The sequence below is a fragment of the Mirounga leonina genome, unplaced genomic scaffold (assembly GCF_011800145.1).
Source record: "Mirounga leonina isolate KUSES-001 unplaced genomic scaffold, KU_Mleo_1.0 Mir_94, whole genome shotgun sequence".
NCBI classification, from domain to species: domain Eukaryota; kingdom Metazoa; phylum Chordata; class Mammalia; order Carnivora; family Phocidae; genus Mirounga; species Mirounga leonina.
Window position 1 is genome coordinate 38,639,626 of NW_023270855.1, and position 15,364 is coordinate 38,654,989.

The window sequence follows — 15,364 nt, forward strand, 5'->3', positions numbered from 1 at the left end:
GAATGTGGGGTCTGGAGCCACACACCCCGGGGGGAGAAAGGTTAATAAGACAAACAGGCCCCTGCCTTTAAGGGGCTTCCCATCTAGTGGGAGAGATAGATACACAACTGTAGGACCAGGTGGAGAATGATGCCTGCTCTAATAGGAGTATAAGCAGAGACCAGTGCAAGTGAAAAATGGCCCTTTTGCTGGGTTCAACAGGCCGAGGATAGAGGCTATGGCTCTCCAGACTGCAAACCTTATGCTCAGGGCCCAGTGTTCCAGGGTAGCCAGGGCAGAGTGCCCGTGGGTGGGGTGTCCAGGGAGATGCTGCTGAGTAGGGCCATGTTTGTGGAAGGTCTTGGATGCCAATCTCAGCAGAGCCATCCTAAGAAAAGAGCTAGCAGATGTTTATGGTAATTAGCAGAAGGGAAAAGGCTGGATTTGTCAGCAAAGCAAGTGGACATAGGAAACCATGCAGGGAGAAGGCTTTTGCTGCAGTCCTCTGAGGCACAGGGGTCTGAGCTGAGCCCTAGCAATGGGATAGCAAAGAAGGCGAACATTTGTATAACAGTCAAATTGACAAGAAAGAGGGTGATTGAGGATAAAGGGAAGTAGAAGCAGATACTGAGATTTTTGGCCCTAGTTTATGGTTCCTACAAAGGTAAGAATTAGAGGAAGTAGAGAAGGTGAATTTTGGGGGAATTTTTATTTAACATCTATTTCTACCCTCCCCAAGTGGACTATTTGTTCTAAGTCCTAAGTTATAAAACAGTAATTAATTCTAACAGACGGATCACTTGTGAAAACATGTATTTAAATCATACAAAAGGAGCCTGGAGCATCTTGTAATGCCAAAAAGTAAAGAAGGGCTCAAAAAATCCCCAAAACCAAAATAACAAAACAGAACAAAATGCACAATAATGGGGGTATGTGAAAAGGACTCAGGAGCTCCCAATGGCCAGAGCCGGAATAATTTGAGCAACAAATAAATCAAGCAGTATTGGATTATAACCCAGAATACACTATGCAAGTCCCTAAGTCTAGATTGACATAAATGAATGACCGAATAAATAAGTGGAAGAGAATAGGTAAATCTCCCATGCAGAAGAATTCCAAATAGTGTAGATATTCTGTCCTCGAGGAGGGAGGGGACATAAATCGCCACTCATTAATTGTGGGCTACACAGAGCAACTTCCTTCCAAAAGGCGCAGTCTGGAAAGTGGGGAAAAGAAGTAACTTTACGCTGGAGAAACCTGACAAACATACCTCACCAGATGATCAAGGTCACCATCAACAGTGGAAGACATGTTGATAGTCTGTAACTTGGATATGATGTGATAACAGCACTTTACCTGTGTGGTCTCCCTCCCCCAGCCTAATCGTGAGAAAAACATCAGACAATACCAACTGAGGGCTCTCAAAATACCTGACCAGTACTCCTCAAAACTGTCAAGGTCATCAAAAACAAGGAAAATCTGACAAACTGTTACAGCCAAGAGGAACCTAAGGAGACAGGACGATTCAATGCAATGTGGTCTCCTGGATAGGGTCCTAGAACAGAAAAGAGACATTAGGTAAAAACTAAGGAAATCTAAATAAACTCTGGGTTTGAAAATAATGTTTTGGTGGGCGCCTGGGTGGCTCAGTTGGTTAAGCGACTGCCTTCGGCTCAGGTCATGATCCTGGAGTCCCGGGATCGAGTCCCGCATCGGGCTCCCTGCTCGGCAGGGAGTCTGCTTCTCCCTCTGACCCTCCCCCCCTCATGTGTGCTCTTTCTCGCTCTCATTCTCTCTCTCTCAAATAAATAAATAAATCTTAAAAAAAAAAAGAAAAGAATGTATTGGTTCGTTAATTGCTACAAATGTACTACATTAATGTAAGATGGTACTAAGGGGGGAAATAGGGTTTGGGGTATTTGGGGAATCCCTGTACTATCGTCACAATTTTTGTAAATCTAAAACTATCCTAAATTAAAAGTTCATTTAAGACAAAAAAAACCCAGTTATTTAGTGGGGAATGACTGATTAGGTGAAGAATAGAACATTTCAAAATTGGGGACTTTCCAGTCAGCTATTAAAATCAATGGAGAGTAAAGGTATAGAGATGAAGAAATAGTTAATAGGGAGGAGTGTGACTGTTTTCTAGGTACCCATAAGGTCAACTGCACCCAGAGATCAGGCAACTGAGTAAGTGCCCAAAGCACCCCTTATCCTCCCCCCCCCAACAAGCTGTACCTCCCACCCACTGCAGCTGGGTCCTAGAGGTACTGCCAGAGGACCACTACTTTCAGTTAAGATGGTGTCTCTCACACTTGAGTAGTATCCAAGTGGATCCTTTTTTTTCTAAGTTTTATTTATTCATTTGAGAGAGTGCGCACATGAGGTGGGGGGAGGGGCAGAGGGCGAGGGCGCCGGAGAGGCAGTCTCCCCACTGAGCAGGGAGCCCGGTGCGGGGCTCGATCCCAGGACCCTGAGATCATGACCTGAGCTGAAGGTGGATGCTTAACTGACTGAGCCGCCCAGGCGCCCCTCCAAGTGGATCCCTTTTTTTTTTTTTTTAAGATTTATTTATTTATTTGAGAGAGCGAGAATGAGAGAGAGTACATGAGAGGGGGGAGGGTCAGAGGGAGAAGCAGACTCCCCGCCGAGCAGGGAGCCCGATGCGGGACTCGATCCAGGGACTCCAGGATCATGACCTGAGCCGAAGGCAGTTGCTTAACCAACTGAGCCACCCAGGCGCCCCCAAGTGGATTCTTTTTAAAGGGAAAGATACTACCCCGGATGTCTGAGAATATGCCTGGTGACCCAAGTTATAGAAATTCTAGATTAAGAATCTGAAGTGTTAATCTTGGAAGTGTCTTGCAGTTGTGAATTATCACTACAAGAGTTGAGTCTTTAGGATAGGTAAAATATCATTTGTTTTTGAAATGAAAATCCACAATTTAAAAACTTAGTCACTTGCAGAGCTCTGACAAGGTGCCCCTGGAAACCCAGGTTAGGAAGCACAGCACTGAGTCATCAAAATCATGGGAGAGAAAAGGAAGAGAAAAGGCAGAGGTGCGGGCCGCCCTAGGGCGTTAGCTGTGCAGTAGGCCCAGTGAGAAGCCGGCTCAGGAGTCGGCTCTCGGAGGCCCGTCTTTCAGAAAAGAAGTGCAGCTAATAGTGATCTGATGTTTGGCTTATGAGGAAGATTGTATTTTGAGGCAACTGTCACGTGGAACATTTGGGAAGAATTAGCCATAGGTACCTCACAAATTGAGCAAATACAAAAGGGATAGGTATTCATTTCAGGAAAAAAACCAATTACAGGAGAGGAAAAATAATCCTAGCATACTGCTTGGCTCAGAGGTATACAGCATTTACATGGTCATAGCAAGTAAACTGAAGATTACTAATGTAATCACTGAAGGTTAATTCAATAAAAACTGTGATGCAATTGTAAAAGATGGAGAGAATGAAAGTGGGAAAGTCTTAAAGGAGCAAGATCTTACATGACATAATAGGAAGTCAGTAACATCTAAGACTAATGAATCAAGAAATGGCTAAAATAATGGACAGTAGTTGCCTTTAAGGAGCGGGATTGAGGGTAGGGAAGGGTAAGACAAGAGACTGTTTTTCGTTATAATCCTTTAAGTACTTCTTGACTTTTAAAATTCTGTATTACTTTGCCTGCATACGTTGATAATAACAAAAAGACACAAATACCCTACCCCACACCCCATGTGATTCCAAGTGGATCTGGTCAAATCTGAAAGTGATCACTGTAAACACCAAGGATGGAAGTCTCCAGGGCTCAGCAACTTTTGAACCAAGAGCCCCGTCCTCCACCATTGGTTACAATGACTCAGTGAGACCCTGAGCACTGAGTATCTGGCAATGGTCCTGAATTTCCCCCGCTAATCTAAATCCCACAGAATCATTAAAAACAAAAATATGTGAGATAGGTTCCATTCAATTTCTCCCAAGACCTTCTGCCAGATTCCCATCCCAGCTGCCTTGCCTAATGTAACTGTCCTGGCATGGTTCCCTTACCCGAGACAGAATTGCCTGGGCCACCAGGCAGCGAGGTTTTGAGTGGAGGTATGCTGCAGACCACACGGCCTGCAGTGGACGGAGTCCTTCCACCCAATGTGAGCATGGCAGTCCCTGCCCTGTTTGAGTCCAGGGCCCCAACCTTGCAATGGTGGCCTATTGTCAGTCCAGTATGGCCCCCTTTGCTGGCTCACTTCCCTGATGAGAGCCTGTGTTTATTTGTGCAATGATGAAATCTCTGTCCCCGCCCATAAAGTTAATTTCCCTGCAAACTGCTTCCCTCCAAAGCAACATGTCTATGTTTGAAGTTGAAAATTCTACATTTATTCACTGAATTTTATAGATGAGAAGGGTGCATTTTCTATTTCCTTACTCTATCCTCCGGATTCCTCAGGATGCTAGATAAATTCCAGAGTGAATTTGTAAGGAGACACCAATGGAGAGAAAACCTTTATTTGCATAATAACAAACGTGGGTGAAGTAAGAAGAGGCATATGAGAAGCAGATTAGGGTGGGAGAAGAGGAGTGGGATCAGGCAGAAAGAGCAGAGGCGTGCTCATAACTGCTAACACATTCCGAGGTTGGCATCTGGACTCTGCTCTGTCCTCACGCTCCCCTGGGACTTCTCTTTCCTTGGTTCCTACTCTCACTGCTGGCCCTCTTTCCTTGCCTCACAGTCCCAAAGGGCTCCCTCCCTCAAACCCGGTGAAGGAGCACAGCTTCATATCCCAATGTGCTTGGCAGCGACTACTCAGAAGCTGTTACTTGGATTTTTTGCAGCTCTTAGTGATTTTGACACGCTTGGACCGACAGGAGTGGCCCCTCCTGCCACCAGAGGACTCTGGCTTTTCTAATAAGGAAGGTCCTGGCCAATCAGTCCAAGAAGGGCCTGGATTCTCTTCCAGGCTGGCATTTCTGCAGAAATGCCCCCCGGGGTGGAAGGTGCTGCTGCAACAAGGGGTGGCACCTGAGTGTTCAGGTGTATAGTCTGTGGTGGAAGAAAAGTGGAGAGGAAGACTCAGGCCTCCGTCTCTCCAGGCTCAGGTCCGTGAGCCCCTCCCTAGCTACTTCCCTTCCCAAACCAAAGGCGCCAACTCCGAGTCCCCATCCAGTGGCATGCCCTCCTCCTTTTCCAGGCACCACAAGTACCCCCCCGCCCCCGCCCAAGTTCTTAGACCAGACCATCCCTCCAGTCCCACCTGTGGCTCCAGCAGAAGGTGCACACTCCTCACACTCCCACTTCTTACTGTTGGATCTAAGAGAGGAGCAGTCCCTGTGGGTTCCGTGGGATCCGCAGGTAGCGCACAGAATGAGGCGCCACCTCCTGCAGGAAAAGCCAAGGAAGGGTTGTGGGGACAAATATGACACTCACTACCACTCTCAGAATGTCCGCTAGAGGCCAGGCCTTTGCTGAGGGCTTCCCAGGCAATTTGCACTGTACATTTTACCCAGGACCCACTGTGGCTGAGTGCCAATCCCCGGACCCTGAACTTAGGCACAGATACCTGAAAGGTGGATTTGGAAAGGAACTGGACCCAAGGGTTGCTCCACTGGGCACAAGGACCCTGCAGGAACCTGTCCCCTTGTGCATGAGTGAGTCCTGGGCTGGTCAAGTATGGAACTTGGGTTCACCCTGAGGTCTGTAGACAAGAGCAAGTTTCTTGCTCCTGATAACTGTGCCAAGGACTAACTCCAGGATGGCACCAATGAGAGATCTTTCTAGCAAGGAGCCTTTCCCTACCCTTCTTCCTCAAAGCTGTCTCTGCCTTTTTCATACAGACAGATGGGGGCATCACAGTGTTGATAGCGCTCATACAACTCTGAGAAAGCCCCTGGCTCGAGCTCCCAGGCGGCATCCCTGCAGTGGGAAAAGAAACAGTGAGTAAGGGGCACATAAATGGTGGTGAAACCTTTGTCTACCTGGGAGGAACTAGAAAGAACTCACGCTAGCACTGCAAAAGAGCTCAACAGGCTGCATGAATACTTTAAACAAGATGGGCTGAGTGGTCTGGCAGTAGGAGAGGGTGGAAGCAGGATGAGTGGAACATGGGGGTTTCTTAGTTCCACACTGGAATTCAAGAACCAACCCCAGGGAGTTCTGATCCCCAAGCACCCTTTTCAGGAACATGTCTACCCCCATTCCCACAGTGCACCCCCACCTCCTTTTCTTTTGATAACTGACAAGCCCCCCCCCCTCCACTCCCTCCCTCTTCACCATAGGCCAGTGCCTGGGCTGCTGCTTCATTCTCTGAACTAACCTCACACTCACCTCCTCTCTAGAAATCTAGGCAACCCACTCCCTGGCTCAGTTCCTGCCTTAGAGTTTCCACTACCTGTCTGGAATATGTATTCCCATTCTTAGCATTTCTTGAGGAAACTCTTCTCGATTGTTACACTGGGGACATTTGAAGAAATGTTTTGCCGATGTGTGGGCATACTTCTGTAAGAGAAACATGGAAGAGCGTTGTGTTTATAAAAACACCATCTTTGATCACCTTCTCTCCACCCCAACCCTCATCTCACAAAGAGGGTGTTGCCAAGAGAGCTTGATTGGAGATTTCCATAAAAGGGCTAAGGGTGGGCTAGTGTGAGGGGTGCAAATCCAGGCATCAGACCAGAGACCACGCTCAATTCGAGAGAGCTCCCAGGGGTGCCTCAGCTGTCATCTCTGGCTGTGGGGCCTGCAGCACTGACCCATTCAAGGGTCCCTTTCCTTCCGTCCCAGGAAGCAAGGCTGATTCTGAGGCTGCTTGACTCATTCCAGCTCGTTTGCTCTAGCCCTCCTGAGGATTTTGCTCAGTCTAAATGTTATCACGGATGAGGTCTTACAGGTCAGGGGTGACCAGAGATTGGGCTGACTTTCCTCTGCCTGGAACCCTCCCTGCATATAGGCCTCCAGGATGGAACAGAGAAGCTAAGACTGCCTGAGCATTCCTAGGGTGCTCTGAACTAGAGAAAATGTGGAAGGTCCCCAGGGCGGAGAAAGCCCCACCTGTATGCACTTGCGGTGGTAGACAGTTTGACTACAACATGGACTCTGGATATTTTCAACACTTGCTTGGGATAAGTCTTCACAACACAAGACACAGCTTTCCTCCCCTGCCTTCCCCCGTTGGATGTCCTGTGTTGGGCGATGTTTTCCACAAAATGATCTGAGGCAGAACAAACAGACTTGATTTCTGGTTTGTCACTGATGCAGTCTTCCGGCTGCCTGGCCTAGGAAGAGCAGCCACCCAGGCCGATGCCCAGTGAGCCTCCATGCTCATGGGGAGGAGGAGGAGCAGGGAGAGGGAAAGCCACAAGCCTTCTCACAGCTGTTGCCCCACTGAGCAAAACTCCCGGGACTATCCCCACAGTCTCCTGTTCCTGAAAGCCCTGCTGAGCTCTGAGCAGCTGTCTAAGAACAGCAGCTGCTTGTAATTTAAGAAGGGGCTGGGAAGCAAGAAGGAAGCCCTGGGAAATCGCCAAGTCAAGACACTATTTCTCATTATTGAATGGTAGGACAGATTCACCAGTGAATCAAAACAGGCCTGTGAGAACCGGACTCTGATTTCATTGGTGGCTAATTAAGAGCAACTTGCAAAAGGGCAGCCCAACTTTTCCCCTTTATCACTCACTTGTACTCTCCAAAAAATTGTGAAAGGCAACCCCTTTCTTGGCCACAAGGAAGATGGAAGTTTCTGACGCACTGATCCTTCTGGCAGTTGATGGCAGCTCCCTTTTTCTTGCACACAAAGCAGATCTGCAAATGAGATCCCAGGCAGTGCTCAGGGCCCCAAGAAAGACAAACAGACATTCTGTGGCACATCATTCTATGGAATGGAAATTCTAGGAAGCAACAGCCATTTCCTTTCCTCAGTTGACCTGAAAGCTCTTGGGGGCACCCTGAAGCTGAGCTTCAAGCAGCACTAAATTATTTTTTTCCCCTAGGATGTTGCTCCTTCTCCTCACTTAGGATACTACTACACCCCAGAGAAGCATGCAGCTTAAGAGAAGGACCTGTTGAGAAATCCAAGAGTCCTTTGACTTCTGAACTAGCAGCTAGGGAAAAGAACAGAAACAGGGACGATCAGAGAGGTATGAGAAGAGGCCTATCCCGAGGCCCCCGTATTGGGGGATTCTAACCTTCCTAGAAGCCCGGGCTGCCTCCTTTTTGATGTCTTCAGGCAGGAATCCATGGAAACCTCTGTTGGACTGGCCCCTCTGAGGCAGCTTGCTAGATAGGATCTGGGGGAGCAGTAGAACCAGGCTATCAACATTGATGATCGGTGAAACAGTGCAGTGGGGTGAGGAGGATGACAGGGTAAGAGAGCTAGAATATAGAGCGTGGTGGGATATATATGCATTTACAGGATAATTTACTTAACAAAGGCTTATATAGCATTAAATGCTCTAAGTGCTTTTCAAATATTAACTCATTTAATCCTTATAACAATGTCAGGAGGTAGGTACTATCATCATCCTCGTTTTATAGGAGAGATTATGTGATCTGCTCAAGGTCACAGGACTCCAGAACCCGGGCTCTAACATACCTCTGTGTTACACTGTCTCTCATTTACTGAGGATTGCTTTTCTGTGCTGAGCCCTTTGGGGAAACACTTCCTGTATATTGACTCATCTTATGTTCACTGCAACCCTGGGACAGATGCTATTGTGATCCTCATCTTACAGAGGAGCTCTCTGAGGTGTAGGATGGTAACTGACACGGCTGGGGTCACACAGCAAGGAGGCAACAGAGCTGGCATTCACATCCACGCCCACAGAATCCACACTCTTACCCTGCCCACTGTACTGCTCCTTAGTGCAAAATAAATAGTCTTTTCAGAGTGTGTTCTCTACAGGAAGGCAAACAGGGCTTTAAAATCTGACTATAGGGGCGCCTGGGTGGCACAGTTGGTTAAGTATCTAACTCTTGGTTTCAGCTCAGACCTTGATCTCAGGGTCATGAGATGGGGTCCAACCCACATGGGGCCCCACGCTCAGCACAGAGTCTACTTATGACTCTCTCTCCCTCCCTTTGTCCCTCCCCCCTGTGCTCTCTCTCTCTCCCTCCCTCCAAATAAAATAAAATCTCCCGACTATAGTCATTCTGCCCTATTGGGGAAGGGGAGGAATTGAACTTTTCTTTAAAAACACAATTTTAAGGGCCTTTGCTTCTGAAAAGCCCCCAAAGCAGATTCTAGAATGGGAAATCAAGGAAAAGGACAACAAACTGTTCGTGTACCCATAAACTGTTATGTATGTGTATGTACATTGGAAGAACGTCAGCACCCCAGCCCCACCCCAAGAATCTTCCAAAAATATGGGGAGGGTGCTGGACTTCCTACAGTGATTACATGTAATGTATAATGGGGACCCAGGTTATTTTATTTTGACATTATAGAAAAGGTGACCTTACAAGGTTAGATGACTTGAAGACACTTGGATTATAGCTATATGTTCCCAATTAGGATTAAAACGTATCTATTCCACACTAATTATCTCAGGGCTTTAGGACTATATGAGTGATTTCTGTTTTATTTATATTTCTAAGTATTACTAATGTTTTCTACAATGAGGATGTATTATTTCTATAAACAGAAAAATCAATAGTGAAAGATGAGAAATAATCTAAATGTCCTTTAAAAGCGGTTTGTTTTAATGCTTTTTGGTACCCCCATCCCATGGAATACCAATTAGCTATTAAAAAGAAAAAAAACTAGATCAATACGTTCTACGTGGAAAGATCTTCATAAGTATTAAGAGGTAAAAAACAAGCAAAATACAAAATACTGTGTATAGTATGTTTATTTTTATGTCAAAAATGTGTATGCTTGTAAAGGCACTGAGATTAACCAAGACCTGACACCCTAACCAGACAGGATTTACAAGAGAGGAAAATCACAGACTAGTCTTTCTCACCAGTAGAGGTGTAAAAATGAAACAAAATATTAGCAAATTGAATCCAGCACCATATAGAGAGGATAATACATCATGATCAAGCAGGGTTTATACGAGAAATGCAAGGTTAGTTTAACATTAAAAATTCAATCGACGTAACAAGCCCATAGACAAAATAAAGGAGAAAAAATGATCATCTCAATAGTTGCGGAAAAAGCATCTTGACAAAATTCAATACACATTCATGATATCCTCAGCAAACTAGAAATGTAAGGAACCTTCTTTAATCTGATGAAAAGTCTACAGCTAACATCATATTTTAATGTTGAAAAATTGGATGCTATCCTCCAATGTTGGGAGTAACACAGGATATTTACTCCTGTAACTCCTATTCAACACCTGATCGAAAGTCCTACCTAGTATAATAAGGCAAGAAGAAGAATTAAAAGAATTGAAAGATTGGAAATGAAGAAATAGAACTGTCTTTATTCACACTACATGATTGTGCACCCAGGAAATCCTAAGGCATTTACCAAAAAAATTTAAAAATAAAAACAACTACTGAACTAATAAGTGAACTTAACAAGATTGCAGGATACAAAATCAACATACAAAATAAACTGCACTTATATATACCAACATCCAAACTTGAAACTGAAATTTTAAAATACCATTTATAATAGCATAAAAATCACAAAATATTTACACATTCATTTAATAAAAGACATGCAAGACTTCTTCACTAAAAAAACACTGATCAATAAAAAATAAGGAAAAAATAAATAAATAAAACATTGCTGAGACAAATTTTAAAAGACCCAAATAGGGTGCCTGGGTGGCTCAGTTGTTTAAACGCCTGCCTTCAGCTCAGGTCATGATCCTGGAGTCCCGGGATCGAATCCCGCATCGGGCTCCCTGCTCGGCGGGGCATCTGCTTCTCCCTCTGACTCTCCCCCTTCTCATGCTCTCTATCATGATCTCTCTCAATAAATAAATAAAAATGTTTAAAAAAATATTCATACAACAGAATACTACTAGGCAACAAAAAGGTACAAGCTACCAATACACGCAACAACATGGATGAATCTCCAAAACACCGCATTGAGTAAAAGAAGCCAGACGCAAGACTACAATTGCTGTATGATTCCATGTATATGAAATATAAGAAGAGACAAAAGTAATCTATAGATCAGAACAGTGATGATCTCTGAGGGGACTGACTGGAAGGGTATGGGAGGGAACTTTCTGGGGTGATGGAAATACTTTGATTGGGGTGGTGTTTACATGAGGATATACATTATATCCCCATGATATAGGAGCTTATCAAAACTCATCAAACTGTACACTTAAAATCGGTGCATTCTATAGTATGCAAATTATAGCTAATTAAAAAAAAGCATAGTGGGAAAAAACAGCTCGAAGGACAGTTGACAGCATGTGCTTCTGAGGAGAGGGAGAAAGATTGGGAACACTGTTTTGGGAAGAAACTTTTTATTGTACATACTTTATACTGTCAGGATTTTATAGCAGGTACGTACATTACTTCTTAAAGACTAGATTTTAAAAAGAAAAAAGCTATTAAGAAAAACAAGGCTATGTATTTGAGGCTGGATGAAAAACAGAGAACAGACTGTACAGCAAAAGCCATGAAACATTCAAAGCAAAGCGGACCTTATACTCACAAGACAAAAATAATGCACGCTGAGATTGTCTTTCTGAAGAAATTCCCCCAGTTTTTCGGGATCCCCAGGTTCTCGAAGGCATAGCCGGCAAACTGGAAGAAGGAATGTTAAGAATTCATTTTGGGAGCACAAGGAAGAGTCATGTATTGGGAAGAGGACATTTTGACAAGGATGGAGGTTGGGATGAAGTTTTGCATGGTATCAGTTAGGCCTTTATATAATTTTGGCCACATTTGAGTTGGCTGCAGCTGCTCACTTCATACACTTTTCTCTCAAGTGGCTTTAAATAACTTGTTTCTTGAACTTTGGATTAGCCATTTAAAAATCAAGGACCCTGAGTTCTTCAGGATCTTAGAGAATCTGGGAAATGAGTAGGACGGACAGTTAGAGAAGTTAAGTCTGCTGCCCTACACAGGTGACCTTTGCTGAGGTTGGAAGGCAGCAGTTGAACAGAACACCTCCAGTCTTTCTTACCAGGCCCTGAAGATGGCTTCCTTTGGGTTACCCTCCTTGTCTTGGCAGATTTTCTATACAAGAGAAGGAAGAAGTACAGGGTGGTCTTTGAGGATCCTGTCAACATCCCTTGTAATATTTCCCTCAAAATGCCTCCCTGGGTCTGATGAAGGACCAAAATATCAAAAGGCTAAGACCTCAGTTTCTTTTTTTATTGCTTTTTTTTTTTTTTTTTGCGAGCACAAAACATACCCACTAAGTCATTTGAATTATGTGAGATTGTAATTATCTTTCTGTTCTCATTGGCTGTGCTACCTGTGTAGACTGAATGAATGCAGGAGCAAACCCCCTTTTGCTCTTTTACTGTTTCTTCTGCCACCTACTCTGAATCTCTGGTGGCACCATGTTCACAAAGCCGAATGAAATACTAAAATTGAGGGATGCCTGGGTGGCTCAGTCGGTTAAGCGTCGGCCTTCGGCTCAGGTCATGATCCCAGGGTCCTGGGATCAAGCCCCGCATCGGGCTCCCTGCTCGGCGGGAAGCCTGCTTCTCCCTCTCCCTCTGCCTCTCTGCCTGCTTGTGTGCTCTCTCACTTTCTCTCTGTCAAATAAATAAATAAATAATCTTTAAAAAAAAGAAATACAAAATTGAGTGTGAATTTCCTACTGCGAAGCACTATTCCTGGCTCTGCCCATGTATTAGCTCAATGAATCTACATTCATTGAGGCTCGAAAAAGTGGGTGCTATTATGATGCACATTTTCCAGGTGAGGAAACCGAGGCATAAAGAAATGAAGTAACCTGTCCCAGGTCACCTAGTGTCTAACACCAAGTGTTAGAGCCCAGATATGAATCTAGGCATAGGGCTCCAGAGCCAGCACTTTGCTATTAGGGACAGCCCTGGGGGCACAGGTTACCGGCAGCTTCCAGGGGACCACTGGTGTATGCTTCCACGCCCTCCAACCCCAGCCCTCAAGACCACACAGAGGGGACAAAAAGTGCAGCATATACCATGGGTCTTTGGACAATTTCTCCCAAACTCCCTTATGTCACCTGGTCTACCTCAATCTTTGACGTTCCTTCTTCTTTTCTTTTATAGTCTTCATTCGCTGCTGCCTCTCTCTCCTAACTTGAATTCTTCTATACTATTATGAGGACAATATAGGCTCTTCCAGCTATAAATATAAACAGGGCTTGATCAGCAATTTAATTCTACATTTGGTTCCACAGGGTCAAAGTAACAGTGTACCTCACCTCCCAACCCACGTGACAAAATAAAAGGGACCCACCCAGTATCAAGGCTAGTAGTAGCCAATAAATATTAAATCGCATCAAAACTGTTCTAGGCATTTCACCTGTGTTAACGCACAAAAACTCTGTGCAGGAAGTACCACTACTGTCCCCATTTTCCAGATAAGGAGACTGAGGCACAGAGAGGTCACAGAGAGGCACTTGCCCAAGATCAGAGTTACCGCTATTACTCCGGAGAGTAAGAATCGGAACCACTACCTGAGCTGACTAAATGGGTCTTCGTTTTCTTCGTGCCTACTAAATGCACAAGGTAGCACTCAGGGTAAAGAGGCTCGTTTTGCCTCCCAATAAAGGCTTAGAGAAGGCAGCTCTTTCCTAGGAAAAGGAGCCCCTGGGATTTTGGCTGCCTGAAGCAGGAACTCCCTCTAGTGGGAGACGAGAGAGAACACCGACAAATCACCCCTTAGCTCCTCTCACTTGTCGCCAGGCTCGGCTGGCCATTGAGGTTTGGTCTGTTCCCAACCTTTCTCTAGATCTGAGCCAAGAGTAAAATGTCCCAAAGTGGAGACGACACCCTGCCTCCCTTCCCCCACCAAGGTCAGCAGACCGCAAATTTAGTTTTCATTGGTTAGTGGGGAAATCCCTGAAAGGGAAGAGACCATTGAAAAAGACATAAAATCCACTCCCATGAAGGGAGGACCGTGTCTAGTCAAGGGAGAGGGGAAGGACAGCATTTCTTCGAAGGAGAGCTGCGTGAATCAGGTCACTCCAGGGACAGCCACTCCAGCACCCATGTCCTCAGAGCACAGCTGGGAAGCGTAAACATCTGCAGGGGCTGTCAACTGTTCTCCTTGGATACAACTGCTAAGGCAACTAACTAGCTGTTCGGAAAACTAAGACTAGACTACGCTTCCTCTCATTGTGTTTGCTCCGTCTCCTCTTCCGACCCATGAGTTGCGCTTGCCGAAGTCACGGCACTCGGTGGCTTCTTATTCAACAAAAGCACTTGGCCAGGCTGGAAGAGGAGAGAGGAGGGCGCGCAACTAGGGGACCCGCGCTTTCGGGGCTGCTGAGCGGCTCTGGGTCGCTGCGGGGAAATACCGGCCATCTAGCCACAGAAATAAAACCTTGAAACGTCAGTTCTTTGCATCGCTGGACCAAGACGTTCCTTGAGTGGGATTCTGTGCACACTGGTAGTTACGGGAAGACGCAACAATCTTCAGAGCATTTGAGGAGGGACGTTGCATATGTCGATTTCCACGAGCAGCTCAGTCCGAGGCTTCCTAACCGAGCGGGTGCTCCCTTGGAACGGTTACCAAGCTCTTTCACTGGATGAGTGCTGGGTAAAGGCTTGTGAAAAAATTAAAAATAGATTAGCGTGTTCGGCCCCGCCGCCGCAAGAATAAACAGTGATTTATTTGGAAAATACTTGTCGGTGTGGCCACAACCGTCCCCCGGAGGTAACAGCCGGAGAAGGGGCTCAAGGAGCGTCCCGCGGATGCCAGACCAGGCTCATGTCGCGCTGCCGGGCGGCTGGTGCGGGGCCGGGCCGGAGGTCGCCTCCGCCGCTCGCTCCTCACGGTAGCGCACTGGCCGTCGCTCCCGGCCGGGGCCGCCCGCCCAGCTGTCGCCGAGGGCGCCGCTGTCCGGAGCTTTATTCGTTGTCACAAGCCGTGGTAGCTACCTCACGGGCGGCCGCCCCGCGCGGTGACTGCGCCGGCAAAGGGGGCGAGCGCGCAAACTGGAGCCGGGTCACGCGGCCTGCGACCAAGGGAGACTGCGGCCGCGGGGCTCACCGCGTCGCCGACCGTTGGCAGGGGAGGACCGCTAACGGCCGCGCGCTAACGGCCACGCGCCCAGCCCGCCCCGCCCCCTCCTCTCGCACCGCCTGCGCCCAGCCCTGCTCTCGCCCCGCCCCCTCGTCTCGCCCCGCCCCCACCCCGCCCCGCCTTTTCCTCTTGCACCGCCTGCGCCCAGTACCGCCCTCGCCCCGCCCCTTCCCCTCGCCCCGCCCCCTCGCGCGAGCGCCCGGACCTCGAGAATCGATCCCGCGGAAGACAAGCCCAGAGGCGGGGCGGAGAACG

The 15,364-nt window shown here is 46.8% G+C and overlaps 1 protein-coding gene across 2 annotated transcripts; it reads right to left on the reverse strand.

The window, feature by feature from the left end:
• Nucleotides 1-621: 621 nt before the first annotated feature.
• Nucleotides 622-15,111, reverse strand: PHF7 (PHD finger protein 7). 2 transcript variants are annotated; one of them, XM_034996834.1, is made up of 11 exons: nt 14,408-15,111; nt 13,092-13,204; nt 12,051-12,103; nt 11,577-11,668; nt 8,140-8,241; nt 7,632-7,756; nt 7,007-7,166; nt 6,348-6,454; nt 5,756-5,872; nt 5,214-5,338; nt 622-1,534 (listed from the first exon to the last, which is right to left on the reverse strand). In XM_034996834.1, the coding sequence occupies exons 2-11, from the start codon at nt 13,133-13,135 to the stop codon at nt 1,470-1,472; spliced, it is 990 nt and encodes a 329-aa protein (XP_034852725.1). In that variant the 5' UTR covers nt 13,136-13,204; nt 14,408-15,111; the 3' UTR covers nt 622-1,469. The 2 variants fall into 2 exon arrangements, with proteins under 2 accessions (XP_034852725.1, XP_034852724.1); XM_034996833.1 differs by lacking the exon at nt 622-1,534 and adding an exon at nt 4,010-5,002.
• Nucleotides 15,112-15,364: the final 253 nt, after the last annotated feature.

Coding starts and splice junctions, on each gene's coding strand:
- PHF7 (XM_034996833.1), bottom strand. CDS start 13,135: ATGAAGACTATAAAAGAAAAGAAGAAGGAACGTCAAAGATTGAG. Junction 5,873..6,347: donor GGAATACATATTCCAGACAG/GTAGTGGAAACT, acceptor TTCCCACTGCAG/GGATGCCGCCTGGGAGCTCG. Junction 5,003..5,213: donor ACCTTCTGCTGGAGCCACAG/GTGGGACTGGAG, acceptor CTTCCACCACAG/ACTATACACCTGAACACTCA.